Source organism: Lissotriton helveticus, chromosome 2_2 (genome assembly GCF_964261635.1).
Source record: "Lissotriton helveticus chromosome 2_2, aLisHel1.1, whole genome shotgun sequence".
Taxonomy (NCBI): Eukaryota; Metazoa; Chordata; class Amphibia; order Caudata; family Salamandridae; genus Lissotriton; species Lissotriton helveticus.
The window spans coordinates 42730870-42746037 of NC_136060.1; the positions used below are offsets into that span (position 1 = coordinate 42730870).

Sequence of the window (15168 nt, forward strand, 5' to 3'; positions counted from 1 at the left end):
TCATGTGTGACGCAATATGTGAGATCATAAACAGTGCATTGTGGGGGCGTAAGTTATAGTTAGCTCACGTAACTATACCTGCTGAATTTTACTGGTTTTGTATGAGTGAAATGTGATTCTAAATATAACATCCCTGTAACCTTCGTTTTTTTTCAGTGAATTTCTAATGAGAATGGGGAGGGGGCCAGAAAAGGCTTTGAGAGGGGGGTTGTATGCCCCCCCTTTACATTTAGTAGTAGCCCTGGGGGGATGGGGATCTCAGGGCATAACAAGTCTCCAGTAGTGGGGCCTCCAGGCCCCCTCCCCATTAATTTAGAAAAAGAGCTCTGGTGGATGGCGTCCCCCGGGTCTAGCAAGGGTCAGAGGGCAGCTTTGTGGCCCCTCTTCCCTTTATTTTATGTGGTGGCTGGGTCCCTCGAGCCAAACAAGGTACAGGGAGGGAGGCCTCACACCCCCCCCCTTTCATTAACAAAAAGTCTCTGTAGGATGGGATCCCCGGGCCCCAAGAAGGCTAGGGGAGTGGGCCATCCGGCCCCCCTACCCTTTAAAAAACATAGGACCCTATGGCCAATCCTTGTGTGTGCGGCGTGGGTTGGCTTTACGTATGGTAATAAAATATTACTTTCTGTTAAAAAAAAACTAGAATACACTGAAAAAACTCCAGGTTAAACGAACGTAGTAAGGTGAATATGTCAGTGACTACAGTAATGTTTTGTACTGAAACAAACACACAGAAATTCACCAGTTCTAGTTAGCAGAGCTAACTATAATTTGTGCACTGCAAATGACCTCACAATCTACATCACTCATGACATATTCTATTACATCATTTATGACATTCTTGATGACATCTCAAATGACATGGTGAATTTCTCTGTCTTTTAAGTTCAAAACGTTAATGGTGTCACTGACATATTCACCTAAATTTAACGTTACTTTAACCTTTGTGTTTTTCGGGGAATAAAATTATATGTGTGGAAAAAGAGATTTCCAGTCAGATAACTATGTATATGGTGTATATTGCAGAAAAAACAAAAGGATGATCTCACTGCATTTTTACTATGTAGTACTCTATGTATGCACGTCAGGCCCTCAGATCCTTCATTTCAAATAGACAGAGATCCTAATAGCACCCTTCTTGTCATAGGTTTAGAAACAGACTAGTTCAATTAATGATGAGCTGATTTTGCCTTAGTATAACATGCGCTTTTGCTTTGTTTGCAGCACTGGAAACAAATGGCGTTCAAGGAGAAAAATGTTAACCCCAACATTTCATTTTGCAATTTTAGAAGAGTTTCTTGAGGTTATGAACGAACAGTCCAAAATATTGGTTAACAAACTTGAAAAACATGTTGATAAAGAAGCATTTAACTGTTTCATGGATGTCACTTTTTGTGCGTTGGACATTATCTCTGGTGAGTATTGATGATCTTCGTTCCATACTAAGTTTCCTCAGAATGCATGGTTACATTAACCCTGGGTGGGTAATCCTTCGTTTTGTCAAATATAGAACATCTTTAAAATAATTGGAACAGTGTGCAAGTTTGTCGTGTCCCATACAAATTCCGATCTACTTCGAGTTTTTTTTTGGCAAAAAGAATCTTAGTTACAGGTGAGTCCGCAAATCATCAATAGTCCTTTTCAACAGCCTTCACAAGGTTCCAGAAGCTTAAGTGCAGTTTGAACTGGACATCAGCAGTACATGTGTAAGAGTGTTGGACATTATACAAAATAGTTACACAAAGGAAACCAAACTTGCAATGATGAGGAGTATACAAAGTTGAGCCAATATATAATAACAAAGAGAATAAAAACAACAACACATACTTTAATGGAGGATGGGATAAAAAATCTACCCCTTTTAAAAAAAAAAGAAAGACAAATATTTTAGGAAAATATCTTTAAATTTGACAATTTTTGTAATTTTTTTTATCTTGATAAATTCACCACAGGGTCAATATTACCTCTTAACCGCACTTAACCGCATGCGTGCGGCGGTTATTTTTGCGCTGTGCGGCTTTTTTCTAAAAGCTGCGTTACATGACGAGCTCAGCTCGTCATCAGCGTGCGAGCGTGCGAGCGGCACAACTCATGACGAGCTCAGCTCGTCATGAGCAGGCAAGGGGTTAAAACACCTTCACCTATGACATCTCTGCTTCCCATTGAGAGTGTGCAAGTGCGTGGTTTAAATCTCTCATCTGACAGATCTTTTTAAGTTGACTGAGGTGCATAGAGAATTAGCAAAAGTCAAACAATTCTATCTTCGTAAAATTAAATTGTTCACACAATAAGGCCCAGGAATCAATGATTATTGTTAAGAAATTTTATTTCCAATTACTAGTCAGTCCAATATATATGTTGGTCAGGAGAATATTGAAAAGAATCAAGATTACAGCTGGAAAGCTGAAATATCGCAATTGGTTCAGTCTCAAAAAAATGAGGTCAATATTAATCACAGCCACAGCAAATACAAAAACTAAGAATTGGAACTGGGTGTTCCTTGATGAAACTCCTATTCTCTCCAAAACATAAATAAGTTCTAAAATCATCTAATCAAGGTTCTAAGTTTAGAATAAGGAGGTGCTTGGTAAGCATGTTCACATGGAAGTCAGTTGACATATAGAAGTGCCTGCAGAGGGACGAATAAACAGGCACAATATTTTGATGCAACTATACTATTTGAAATGCCTTGCAACGAAAAGTTTTCTTCTGAAATAAAAAGGTTTAACCGAAGTCATTGGTCCTGAATGTAAAGCTGCGTTTGTGTAAGTGTTGCTTATTTATTCATTCATTCTTGTGTACAACCATCATAGTGAAACTGCATGCAGTGCATTTGGCCATCTGCATCTTGTGCCCTTCGGTTCATCTTTTACTTTTAATACACGCACCTGTTGATATCTGAAGATAGCACTTAATGTGCATGTATTTTTATGGGGGGATAGGCACTTCTTTCAACACAGACTCTTCTCAATAGTAATCACTGAAACAATTGTACATCATCATAAATATAACGCAGCAGTGATTTGAATTCAATAGTGCAAATGTCATGTAAGCTCCAAGTAGAAGATGTGACGAATATATCTTAAGTATTAAGTTTTAACGGGGTATACCCAAAAACAACTACCCGGCCTGGGTAAAGTGTACGTTACGTTCAGAGAATGGTCGTGGTAGTTCATTTAAGTTACATATATGCAGACAAACAATTCACCACATATGATTCTGAGTCAATTGAACAGGAAAAACTAGAAAAAAGAGAATATTTAATTTCCACGAATGATACATTCATCCGATGCACATATGAATCAAAAACAATGGCATTACTGCATATATCAGATTCAATATGTTGCTAGTGCATTAAATATTTACAGTGCTCACAATGTGATAGACGAGAAAAGGGTATTTGGGTAATGGGAGGGAATTGGTTAGTGAGGGACAGGGTAAAGGTATAGTGACATAGACACAATCACTGTTATATTACAATAAGACCTTTCCAGCCTGATATAGGTCTAGAGTTCCCGTATATCCATAACACATAGGCACATATTGTTTGAATTTCTTATTCCTTTGGGTTCGGAGGTATATGATAGATGGTCTACGTTTCCATTCAATGGTTCCTTCGCATTCAGCCGTGAAACTGTCATCCGGGGTTTTCGGGAGATTGACTACCCCCGATGACAGTTTCACGGCTGAATGCGAAGGAACCATTGAATGGCCCCATAGGATTATTCATTTTGTTAATCTCCTACCCCAAGTGCTCTTTACCTCGTCCTGATGAAGACCGCACACTGAGGAACAAGTCACCCTCTTCCTACAGGGGTCGAAACGAGAGAACGAAGGATATAACATGAGTTCACCCAACACCAACTACAGTTACTGCTGAGCAGATGTTGCAAAAACCGAACCCTAGACAATAAGTGAAATATTCCAATTAGAATTTTGTATTTACACCGTAAATCCTGAAAAAAGACTAGCATAGTCAATCAGTGTAATACCCATGCCAATTTAGGAATTGCACAATAAATAATCTGAAACTGTACTACTTGATATGGGTATTTTAATCGATGATTAGGAGTTTTCGATTATAGTATTGGTGAGTGGTCCATGGTCCTTTCATGCCATTGGCAGGATCTCAGTTTCAGGAACTTCAAGTTGTGGATCCGAGTGACAATGGGAGCTTAGTTGCAAATATCCTCGTTCTGTGCGGGGCAGAGCACTGCCTAGATTTGCCTTCCCTTGTGTAGTAATAAAGTTCTTGTTTGCTCCCCAAGCACAACCTTTGATCTGTGTCCTCTGATCCCATGCTTGGGTATAGGCAGATACATGCGCATTGACGTGAAGCAGTGCCCTCTACAAAAATCAACACGCACCCTCACCTACATCTGCTTCTATGAAACATTAGTGACTGTTTGTATTTCATCTATAACCAATTGCTGAACCATGACATCCTACTAAAATAAACTTTAAACAAGATATGTGTGCTGAAAATACTAAAGGCAATACGTGTGCAGAATTAAAAACTGTGCATTCAATTAAATGAATATATGGAATGCAATGGGGGTACATAAGCAGAAAATATGCCCTTTTCGGCCATCACGATACCACCAAGAACACATCTGCCTCCATAAAAGTCAGGGGTCATCTCTGAATTCAGCTTGTTTCCCACTGTTCCCTGGTCCTGAATGTCTTCGTAAGATGCGCGTGCCCTCGCAGTCACAGTTGAGCAGCATGGTAATAAGGACCAGGGTTTCCTCAGAACTGCAATCCATCTATAACCCCATGACACAAAGAGATAGCAGTTACAAAGTAGGCTGTTTCAAAACAAACAGATAAATGTCCCTTTCTTTCATTATGGGTTGTGTACTGTGGTCTGGGGGAGGAAGACCAAATACATGAGTCACAGATGTCTGTCCTACTCTGAAGTGGGAAGGAGAGGCTGAATGACGTGCTGTACAAAGCGAAAGAATGTAAGGCTGGAAGAGAGTAAACAAAGAGCTTGTATGCAGTAATCACTGCTCCTTCTGCTCATTACTAATGCAAGGACGAGACTAGTATCCCCTGGGCAGGAGCCTAGCTTGCCAACCACCCAGAGGCACAACGCATTCTCTCTGGAGTCTGACCTCACCTTTAGTGAGGCTCGAGTCGTACACACCTGTCCCTACGGTGCTCTAATTGCCTTCAGGTGGAACTGCGACTAGCTACCTGGGGGCCTGGCACAGACATTGCTGGTGTCATACTGTCAGCCATTCCTGCAGCAGGCGCTGCGCATGGCAGTGACATACTGTCAGCCGTACCTGCAGCCGGCGCTGCACATGGTGGTGACATACTGTCAGCCGTACCTGCAGCAGGCACTGCGCATGGCGGTGACATACTATCAGCCGTACCTGCAGCAGGCGCTGCGCATGGTGGTGACATACTGTCAGCCGTACCTGCAGCAGGCGCTGCGCATGGTGGTGACATACTGTCAGCCGTACCTGCAGCAGGTGCTGCGCATGGTGGTGTCATACTGTCAGCCGTACCTGCAGCAGGCGCTGCACATGTCGGTGACATACTGTCAGATGTACCTGCAGCAAGCGCTCTGCATGGTTGTGACATACTGTCAGCCGTATCTGCAGCAGACACTGCGCATGGTGGTGACATACTCTCAGCCGTACCTGGAGCAGGCTCTGCGCATGGTGGTGACATACTGTCTGCCGTTCCTGCAGGAGGCGCTGCACATGTCGGTGACATACTGTCAGATGTACCTGCAGCAGGCGCTGCGCATGGCAGTGACATACTGTCAGCCGTATCTGCAGCAGACACTGCGCATGGTGGTGACATACTCTCAGCCGTACCTGGAGCAGGCTCTGCGCATGGTGGTGACATACTGTCTGCCGTTCCTGCAGGAGGCGCTGCACATGTTGGTGACATACTGTCAGCTGTACCTGCAGCAGGAGCTGCACATGGTGGTGACATACTGTCAGCCGTACCAGCAGCAGGCGCTGCACACGGTGGTGACATACTGTCGGCTGTACCTGCAGCAGGCACTGCGCATGGTGGTGACATACTGTCAGATGTACCTGCAGCAGGCGCTGCGCATGGTTGTAACATACTGTCAGATGTACCTGCAAGAAGCGCTGTGCATGGTGGAGACATACTGTCAGCTGTACCTGCAGCCGGCGTGGTGCATGGTGGTGACATACTGTTGGCCGTCCCTGCAGCAGGCGCTGCACATGGTGGTGACTTACTGTCAGATGTACCTGCAAGAAGCGCTGTGCATGGTGGTGACATACTGTCAGCTGTACCTGCAGCCGGCGTGGTGCATAGTGGTGACATACTGTCAGCTGTACCTGCAGCAGGCACTGCGCATAGTGATGACATACTGTCTGCCGTTTCTGCAGGAGGCGCTGCGCATGGTGGTGTCATACTGTCAGCTGTACCTGCAGCAGGCGCTGCACATGGTGGTGACATACTGTCAGCTGTACCCGCAGCAGGGGCTGCACATGGTGGTGACATACTGTCAGTTGTACCTGCAGCAGGCGCTGCGCATGGTCTCAATCAAGCTGTAATAAACAGCGTCTCAACAGGGGATATTTCTAGGCAATTAAATTGGCGTTTTCTGCTTCTTAACATGTTCTTCATTATTTGTGTCTTCATTACTTATGTTCTGTGACCAATTTGAAATATTATTGCACCTTTTTGCTGTTTTCCTTGCACTTCCTCGCGTGTCCACTTGCGCAGTTCACCTTTCACACGAGCACCTTTGTCCACACTACTTTTTGGAATACACCTACATACAATGTAATAGTGTTGATATAACTAATACAATTTGTTACTGCACTGCTTAATGCAAACCTCTTTTCTTCTAAACAACTGTTGTTGTCTCGTTGCTTCTGTTCTGTCGCAAATCATTTTGCATTCTGTCTCATTGCCTAGAAATATCACCTGTTGAGACATTGTTGTTTGGTACATGTAGGTCACCCAGGTCTCAAATTGGTTTATGGGTTACTTCCTGGGGGTGTTTTCTGGCTCAATCAGTCTGTAGTTCTGCCTGGCACAGAGGGATGGAAAACACAGCCCGCAGATCAAATTCACCTTCTCCAAATCTTCAGGGGATCAGTATACCTGCTCCTTTTAATGTATATGCTAAGTATATTATCTTTTTGTCTCTAGAAACTGCAATGGGAAAGAAAATCCACGCACAGAGTAACAGTGATTCAGAATATGTTCGTGCCATCTACAGGTAAGTGTGCATCTAGAAAGACTACCTTCTAAAGTGTCTGGCTATTGGGATTTCAAGCACGTTTACCCAAGTACCACAGGCTCTGCTTGAGATCCACCCAAGAATATCATTGAATATGCCTAATAAAATGAGAATCATGCTGGTTGCTGTATAGTTTCATATGATAAGTGTAGCTCCTTTCACATACAATGAGCACTACACTGTTAAAGATTGTGCAGACGGCAAAAGCAGAGTATTGTTACCTTCAGTCCCCATTTTAAAAAAAGGACAGAAAATATGTTCGTAAAACACAATAAAACAGATTTGCTGAGCCATGTTTGGGTGCAATTAATGTATGCTCCACAAAAACCGTGTCCTACGCCCTCTCTGGGAATACAAGGTCCCAAAGAAGGATGGGAAAGCAGGTCTGGGAACACATGCTTACTGCTGAATAGAGGTAGATGACCAGATACGGTATGTCCCCATGAAAGCCGCGTTTGCCACCACATTTGGGCTCAAAAAGACAGATAGGTTTTTCTTAAGTCATCACTAAGGCAACAGTCTGGTGAACAATTGCAAACCAAGGCAGTTTGAAAAACAAAACCTCAATAACACACATCCAGGTGACAGTGAGAGTTATCTCAATTTGAACTTTGATCCTCACACAGGCCACACTAAAACAGCAAAATAAATGAGGTTCTATCTGGATGGGCTGAACGAAACTCTGTCTACCAATCAAATCGACAGAAAAGGTTGAAATACCCGGTTTCTAAGCTGTCATTCAAACTGGAAATGGCAGGCGTAGAAGCAAAGACTCTCATGAATTAGTCCGGACAATAAAAAAATATGTCAACAAATATCTCCATCTACCTGCTGACACATGTAATGGTCCGTTGTACTCTACAAGATCACATGGTGGCTTACCAATCTATATGCAACTCTAGGAATCAACAAAGTCAACAATGGGTTATATCTCAAAGAAACTCCAGACTTGTTCATTAATCACTATTAAATGTATGCCATGAGATATAATAAATGATAGAATTTATCACATTATCAAAACTCACAACCTTAAGTTATCAGACAACAGATTTGTAGACTGCTCTTTACAATTATTAACATCATATGAGTAGAGAAATGAAGAAAGTTATAAAATGGTAAAAATCTCCTTGGTCAAGGAGATGGTATAATATACTTAGAAAATAATCCAATGTAGATTTTTGGATTACCAAGCGCATAAAACTAAAGGTAAATCAATAAATTGCTGCGCTTATGCTGAGAGCAATTTTCATCAACACCAGAGGTACAATCAGGGGCGGCTCCTCCGTAATGGCAGAGCAGCGTTGCCTCACTGACTCAGAGCCAGCAGGTGGAAAATAAAACGATTACCTATAATTGTATTATTTTTCATTTGCCAGCTCTGAGCTAGAGTGTGCAGAGAGTGGTTGGGCCGGGGAAGTAGGAGTACTATTTGCACTTCTAAGTGCTCATGTGTGTTTGGACGACTGTCTCAGGATGGGCAAACACACATGCACACTTGGGTTTCTCCAGGCCGGCTGTCTGAACATCAAGCCTGGAGAAACAGCACAGACTTCCTGGTCTGAGTGGAGCATCTTTTCAGCCTGCTTAGGCCAATCCCTCATTGAGTGAGAGCAGCGCAAGGATTGCACAGGGAGTCTGATGCTGCCCCTGTGCCTTCTGGGAACAGGAAGACCGAGGGGTGAATTAGGAGGCGTCTGACAGCTCTGGGTAAGTGGTTTTAAACATTATTTTATTATTAATCCCCGCGTGCTCTCCCCCCCCTACCTCTTCATTGTGTCGGCTACCACTGGATACAATGTAGCATTTCTCCTTTATAGAGTTTGGATTTTGCTTCCCACATGTGTTATTGTTACTCCTACAGAACTTGCATGCTCCCAGATGTGAGGGAATCGCCTCTAATAAAAGTTTGGTGGTATTATTAACTTTCCCCATAACAGTTCGTTCCCTAGTGTTCCCTGGTTTGTTTCCGGCACCCTTAGGTGTGTTTGCTTGGTGAATTGATGTGTGTGGGCTGGACTGGGGTTCTGGGTTCTTAGTTTCCAAGGGTTGCTGTCGATTTGTGCAGTTATTTCATCCCCCAGGCTTCTCCATTACTAAGACTAGGTGAAGATATTTTCATTTTGAAACAGTTATGTTTGTGTCCCTGCCTGGTATCTTCAAAGTTATGCAATATTAACCCTACATAACAACAGGGCTCTGTATACCAAATAGTGTTACAGAGCTGGTGCTGTGGAGTTTGGTTCACACCTCAATTGGAGTACCTTATTTTGCTGTATGGCAGATGCTTTTGAAGTTATCTCATCTCTATCATATTTTGTTGCAGACTATTCACCAAAGCTAGGATTAGTGGTCTACCGCATAGTCGGGGGGGGGGGGGGGGGAGGAGGGAGGGAGGTAACACGATCAGAAATACACGATCAGAAATTGCCATGGTGAAGAATTTGTTGGAAAGGTAAGTGTCCCAAGCATTCTGGTAATTCCCTTCCTACCCATACCACGCCTACATGTCATAGAGACAAACGTTGGCAGGAACAATTGCATAATCAGTGTATAAAGTAGAGGAATGGGCTCAAAACCCAAATTTTGTACAGGTCGGGCTTGCACAGATATTTTGTAGGTAGATCAGTATTACACAATGCTTTAATTATTCGAAGGTGGATGTATAGATGATTATGCCCGCTGTAATTTGAGATTGTGTTATTTCATTTGTTAACTTGTTTTAATAAAACGTTCTGTTGATTGAGAGAAAGTCAGTACTCCACCAATGTTTTGAGTTTTAGCTCAACACATGCTACTAACTTAATAAGAATATATTATCCTATTAAATAGATGTATTTTCTTTTTTTTTCTAGAATGAGCGATCTCCTCCATCGTCGGCAGAGGCTGCCATGGCTTTGGCCTGACTTTCTGTATTCCATGTTGAAGGAGGGAAGAGAACATGATAGGCACCTTAAAACCCTGCATGCATTTACTGACAGCGTAAGTTTGGTTTTAATGAATTTTAAAATCTATTCTGAGACGTGTGTGTAAAATACCTGCCTATATTTTTTGGGCTAATTCCTTACATCACATCACTGTATTCTAATGTCCAAATGCTACCAATGACAAATGTAATTGTTAGTAAAACGTTAATGCAGAATAACATTTATAGAAGCATAATTGGCAGAGAATCCAAACTGAATAATTTTTACCTAAATGGAAAATAAAGTTCATGATATAAGAATCTATTAATATATCTGTATACAGTGTGCAGTCATCTAGTTTCGATATTATACCCGCTGTGTGTGGATACTTTGTAGTATCTCAGTCTGCTAGTTTGTGCATCCTTTCTTTAGTTACTGGATCTACACTGTTATACTACTGATGATTTCTATGACCTCTGCAAGCAAACCTGCTATTCTTTGTGGTGACTCTTGCATACAAACAGAGTAGCTTTGAGTGGTCATGGAGAAGACACTTGGAGGACTGGCTCCTGAGCTGTCTTCCATTCTGTCTAGGCCTATGCGATTGCGCTCACTGGCTCCAGGAGCGCCCTGTACAAGGTCTGTGTTCTTCTTGAGGCTACATTTGAACTTCAATAGTATTGACAATGCATAGTGTCAGAGGAAGGTGGTTGGAGTGCTCGAAGGAGCTACATGTCTGCTGTTGCTAGACCACTGTGTGTTAGTGAATGATTATGCTTCCTCCTCGTGGGTTATTTAGTTGTTTGATGTTCTAAATGCTGTAGTCGTAAGGAACAAGGACATCGATAATGTGGATGGAAATCATGGTGTGCCTGGTTTCTGTAATGAAGATGGCATTGAGTTTATTGTTGTTCATGAGCACCCAGGGCTACTTAGTGTGCATTGACAGGAAGGCGGTGTTGAATGTGTTTGCTATGCAATGAGTATAATTTGAAGGTTCAAAGGGGTGGTGGTGGGTGGTACATTTGGGCATGGGTTGTGGTGTGTGCATGCCATTGGCTTACTCTGGAGATCCCGATGGCTTACCGTCTACTATGGAATACAGAAACAATTGCAAATTCATGGTAGAGCATGATCCATACATTTAGGGCTTACTTTACACAGATGATTTCCTTGCTGAACATCTGTAAAACTTTGTGTAGGCCACTTTAGTACAAATGCATAACTAACTCATATATACGCAACTCACACACTATTCACATTTGTGGCCATTCACAGGGGTGTGTTAGAGGAGTGCTCAGGAAAATCCTGTGCAAATGTAGGAACCACGTACTCAGCTGTATCTCAGTGAATATGTACAGACATTTGTAAATGCATTTTCCATAGTTATGAACATAAAACAGTTACATCGCAAAGGTCTAGTTGTGCTGCGGAAGGTGTGAGAAAGAACACCAGTTACTATAATTTCCGCTGGAGTATCATAGGGAAGGAGGGAAAGGTACAGGCCAATATATGTATATGAATTTCTGAAGTTCTGAATACCCTTTATTCGAAATACAAATCTAAATGTAAATTCAAATATATTTGGCAATGCTCACATTTTCTTATGTAATGTTGTTTATAATTTTCTGGAAACAGAATGTCACAAATAAATAGTAAATATATAATTTTTTTATTAAGGTTATTGAAGAGCGAGCACGTGAAATGAAGAATGCTGAGAAAAGCAGTGACAACTCTGACACAAAACCAGATACTCAAACAACTAAGAAAAGACTAGCTTTCTTAGACATGCTGCTTAATGTAACTGATGAAGATGGGAAGAAACTCAATTACACAGACATCCGTGAAGAGGTTGACACATTCATGTTTGAGGTAAATACAATTTTTGGGCTTTTTGGGCACGTATATTATCAGTTAAAATAGGATTTTGTCTTCACCTTCTAATGTGTTGCCATGTTTACCATTATTTAAACCAATTTATGGATTTTTTAAAATAATTAAAAAGTCCAATATTTACAAGATGCATATTTATTTTAAGGTTTTCATGTCATATTTTAGACTTGTCAGCCTTAGGGTTGTCTTCCCCCAATGTTTTGCCTTTACCCTCAACTTTTTGCTGGAATTGGTGTCTGTTGGCTCTAGGACTCTGTGCAGTTTACCACTGTTATCCAGTGCTAAAGTGCTTGTGCTCTCCCCTTTAAACATGATAACATTGATTGGCATTTAATTTACTTATATGTCCCTTGTAGAGTGGTATACCATATACCCAGGGCCTGTAAATTAACTGCCAACAGTGGGCCCGAAACACTTGTTGTGCCACCCACTCAAGAAGCCCCTTAAAACATATCCCAGGCCTGAATGCAGTTTTAAACTAACTGCCAGTTCGACTTAGCCATGCCTTAATCTCACCTTTTATTGCATTATTCTCCTGGTCTGGGAGTTTAGTGGACTAATGCGCCTACTGTAGGGACCTGCGTTTGGCCTCACAGTTACAGGTTAAAATCCCTGCAGGTCCACTTAGCCTTTTCATCCTTCTGAAGTCGATAAAATGAGTACCATTGAGTTGGGTAACAAGAAACATCTTGTTGTAGTCTTACTCTACTGGATGCAATCCCTCTATGGTGTCTCTCTGCATTGCCTGCTCAGCCTGCTATGATGTCATATAGAATGTTAGGGTGGTTTTGTATGTGGCAAGATCAGTTGGTGAGATGGGCTGAGCAGAGAGGACCTTGCTCCTGGTGGGGCAAATAGCAAGGGGCAAATAGCAAATACCTAGGCATATACTTAAGTGTTCATATAAGCTAATACTGATGTATTGATTAGACTTACCATCTTTCTATACTTATAAATAAATATACTTAATGGACTAATAGACTATGACTACCCTGCATCATTGATTACAATACTGGCGACGACGAGGAGAACCTACGTGATCTACATTGATTGAACTTGAACATATGGAACTGGAGAATCACAGGAAAAGACGAAGCTGAAACTCCCAGAATTAAAGAAACATAAGAAAAGAAGTAACGCGCAAAGTAGAAGCAAACTGGCTCTCCACATGCCCCACCAGTGACCAAAGACCGGTCGGCCCAACGTGGATGTGCCAGTGATCTCCAAAGCAGACAGGGTAAGCGCAACATCGTTTTATTTGGGAAATATTAACTGCAGCAAATGTTTACCTTTTTGGAAAGTACACGCAGCTTTTGATCGTTTAGAAGAAGGGTTAATCTGATGTTCACTGACTAGAAAAAAAACACGCAACAGATTAAAACGGCGCATGAAGTAATTATTTCAAAGTACAGCAGCACCGTGTGACCTGAAGCGCTGTGGGAGCGTAGCGCTGTGTGTGCTGAAGCGCTGTGGATTATATTCAAAGTACAACAGCGCCGTGAGACCTGAAGCACTGAGGGAGCGTAGCGCAGTGTGTGCTGAAGCGCTGAGGAAGCGTAGCGCTATGTAAAATGAAGCGCGGTGGAAACGTAGCACTGTGTGAGCTGAAGCGCTGTGGGAGAGTAGCACTGTGTGAGCAGAAGCGCTGTGGGAGCGTAGCGCTGTGTGAGCTGAAGCGCTGTGGGAGCGTAGCGCTATGTGAGCTGACTTCATATGCCTCCACAAAGATTTGGATTTCTTGACTTTCATTGCCGGTAGAGAGATTTTACACCTGGCAAACGTATACGCGTCAGTGATTGTGGCGTCCTGACATTGGAATAGACTTTGTATCGTAATATTGGGCCAGCGTTTCTTTCAAGTCCACCAACTCACCTTCTCTCGAGTCGGTGACGGTTGGTCAGCGGTGCTTCTCCTCCTTCCCCTGTTAGAATCCATCTGATGACGTCTTTGCGGTTCATCAGAGTGTTAGTGATGGGGATTCATGGGTAAAAACGAGACCCATTTCCTATAGAAAGCGACGCTCAACGACGCTATGGCGGCCATTTTGGGACGTTGGGATGGATTCCTTTTGTCATCCTCAGTTCACGACGTTTCACATCCAAGCTTGACTAGCAGATACATCGCAAGCGCATCTCATTTACGTGAAGGCTAACTCTATTATAGTTGTGGCAAACTTGTTTTACATGCGCAAATCCAGATTTACAAGCGCTAATGAGGATTTCATGATGATTCTACACTTCCCGTGTTGATGATGCTGCTTGTGGCGCAATTCTCTACCTACGCTGGATTTTACCTGCAACATTTTAATTTTAGATAAATGAATAGTGAATTAGACTTCCATGGATTTGATTTTCTTTTTTGCTGACTGGACTTTCGGGTGAGGTATCACTCATCTTCATTGGACTGGACTTTCGGGTGAGGTATCGCTCATCTAAGACTACGGTGACCACGTTTATTGTTTTAGTTTGTTATGTTCTATTTACCATGTGATTTTAATATCTGGATGGGGTCATGTTGCAATTATATGTTTGTTGTGACGTTGGTAGTAGTGTTGTTGTTTTCGTGGAGGAAGTCGCGAATCTTCCCGTATTCACAACATCCCTTTTTGTCGACAGCTCAATGGAACATGAGACATTCTTAATTTGCTGGTCAAATGTAGTTTGTTTTTTTGTTTCCTGGAGTTGTAGTTGTTAAGTGTTTGTGCGATATATATTGACTTTGGTGGAGTGTCCCTCATCCAGTTGAACATGTGTGTCACAAATTTTAAAGTTTCCTTATTTTAGCATGTCGTAGGTCTTTTGTATCCACATTTGGTTTTCCTAGGGTTCAGTTTTCCCTAAATATGTTTGCTCTAGGTTGAAAGAAATCTATCTGATGTTTGCCATGGGCATGGCGATTTTCAAATTTTGTTTCCTTTGGGTGTTACAATCCCCAAAATTTAGAATAACTTGGAATTGTTTTTTTTTCTCTTATTTTGTTGTCCTTCGGGTGAAGGAGTGCCCAGAGTGGGTTACCTTTGGGCTGATATAGCTCGCAGTATGTTTGTTTGAGTAATTGTTTTCCATTTATAGTTGGCATGGCATGTTTGTTTTGTTTTAGGGTGACCCGTGTCACGTTTGCCGTGAGTTTTAG

At 42.2% G+C, this 15168-nt stretch overlaps 1 protein-coding gene across 3 annotated transcripts in view; it reads left to right on the top strand.

Annotated features, from left to right (window-relative positions):
- Positions 1-15168, top strand: part of LOC144821266 (cytochrome P450 4V2-like) — a 301369-nt gene that overhangs the window by 213697 nt on the left and 72504 nt on the right. For all 3 annotated transcript variants that reach the window (XM_078678090.1, XM_078678091.1, XM_078678092.1), the window contains 4 exons: positions 1225-1415; positions 7150-7219; positions 10093-10219; positions 11824-12015. In XM_078678090.1, coding sequence (XP_078534216.1) covers positions 1225-1415; positions 7150-7219; positions 10093-10219; positions 11824-12015 — 580 coding nt within the window. The remainder of the gene's footprint in view (positions 1-1224; positions 1416-7149; positions 7220-10092; positions 10220-11823; positions 12016-15168) is intronic.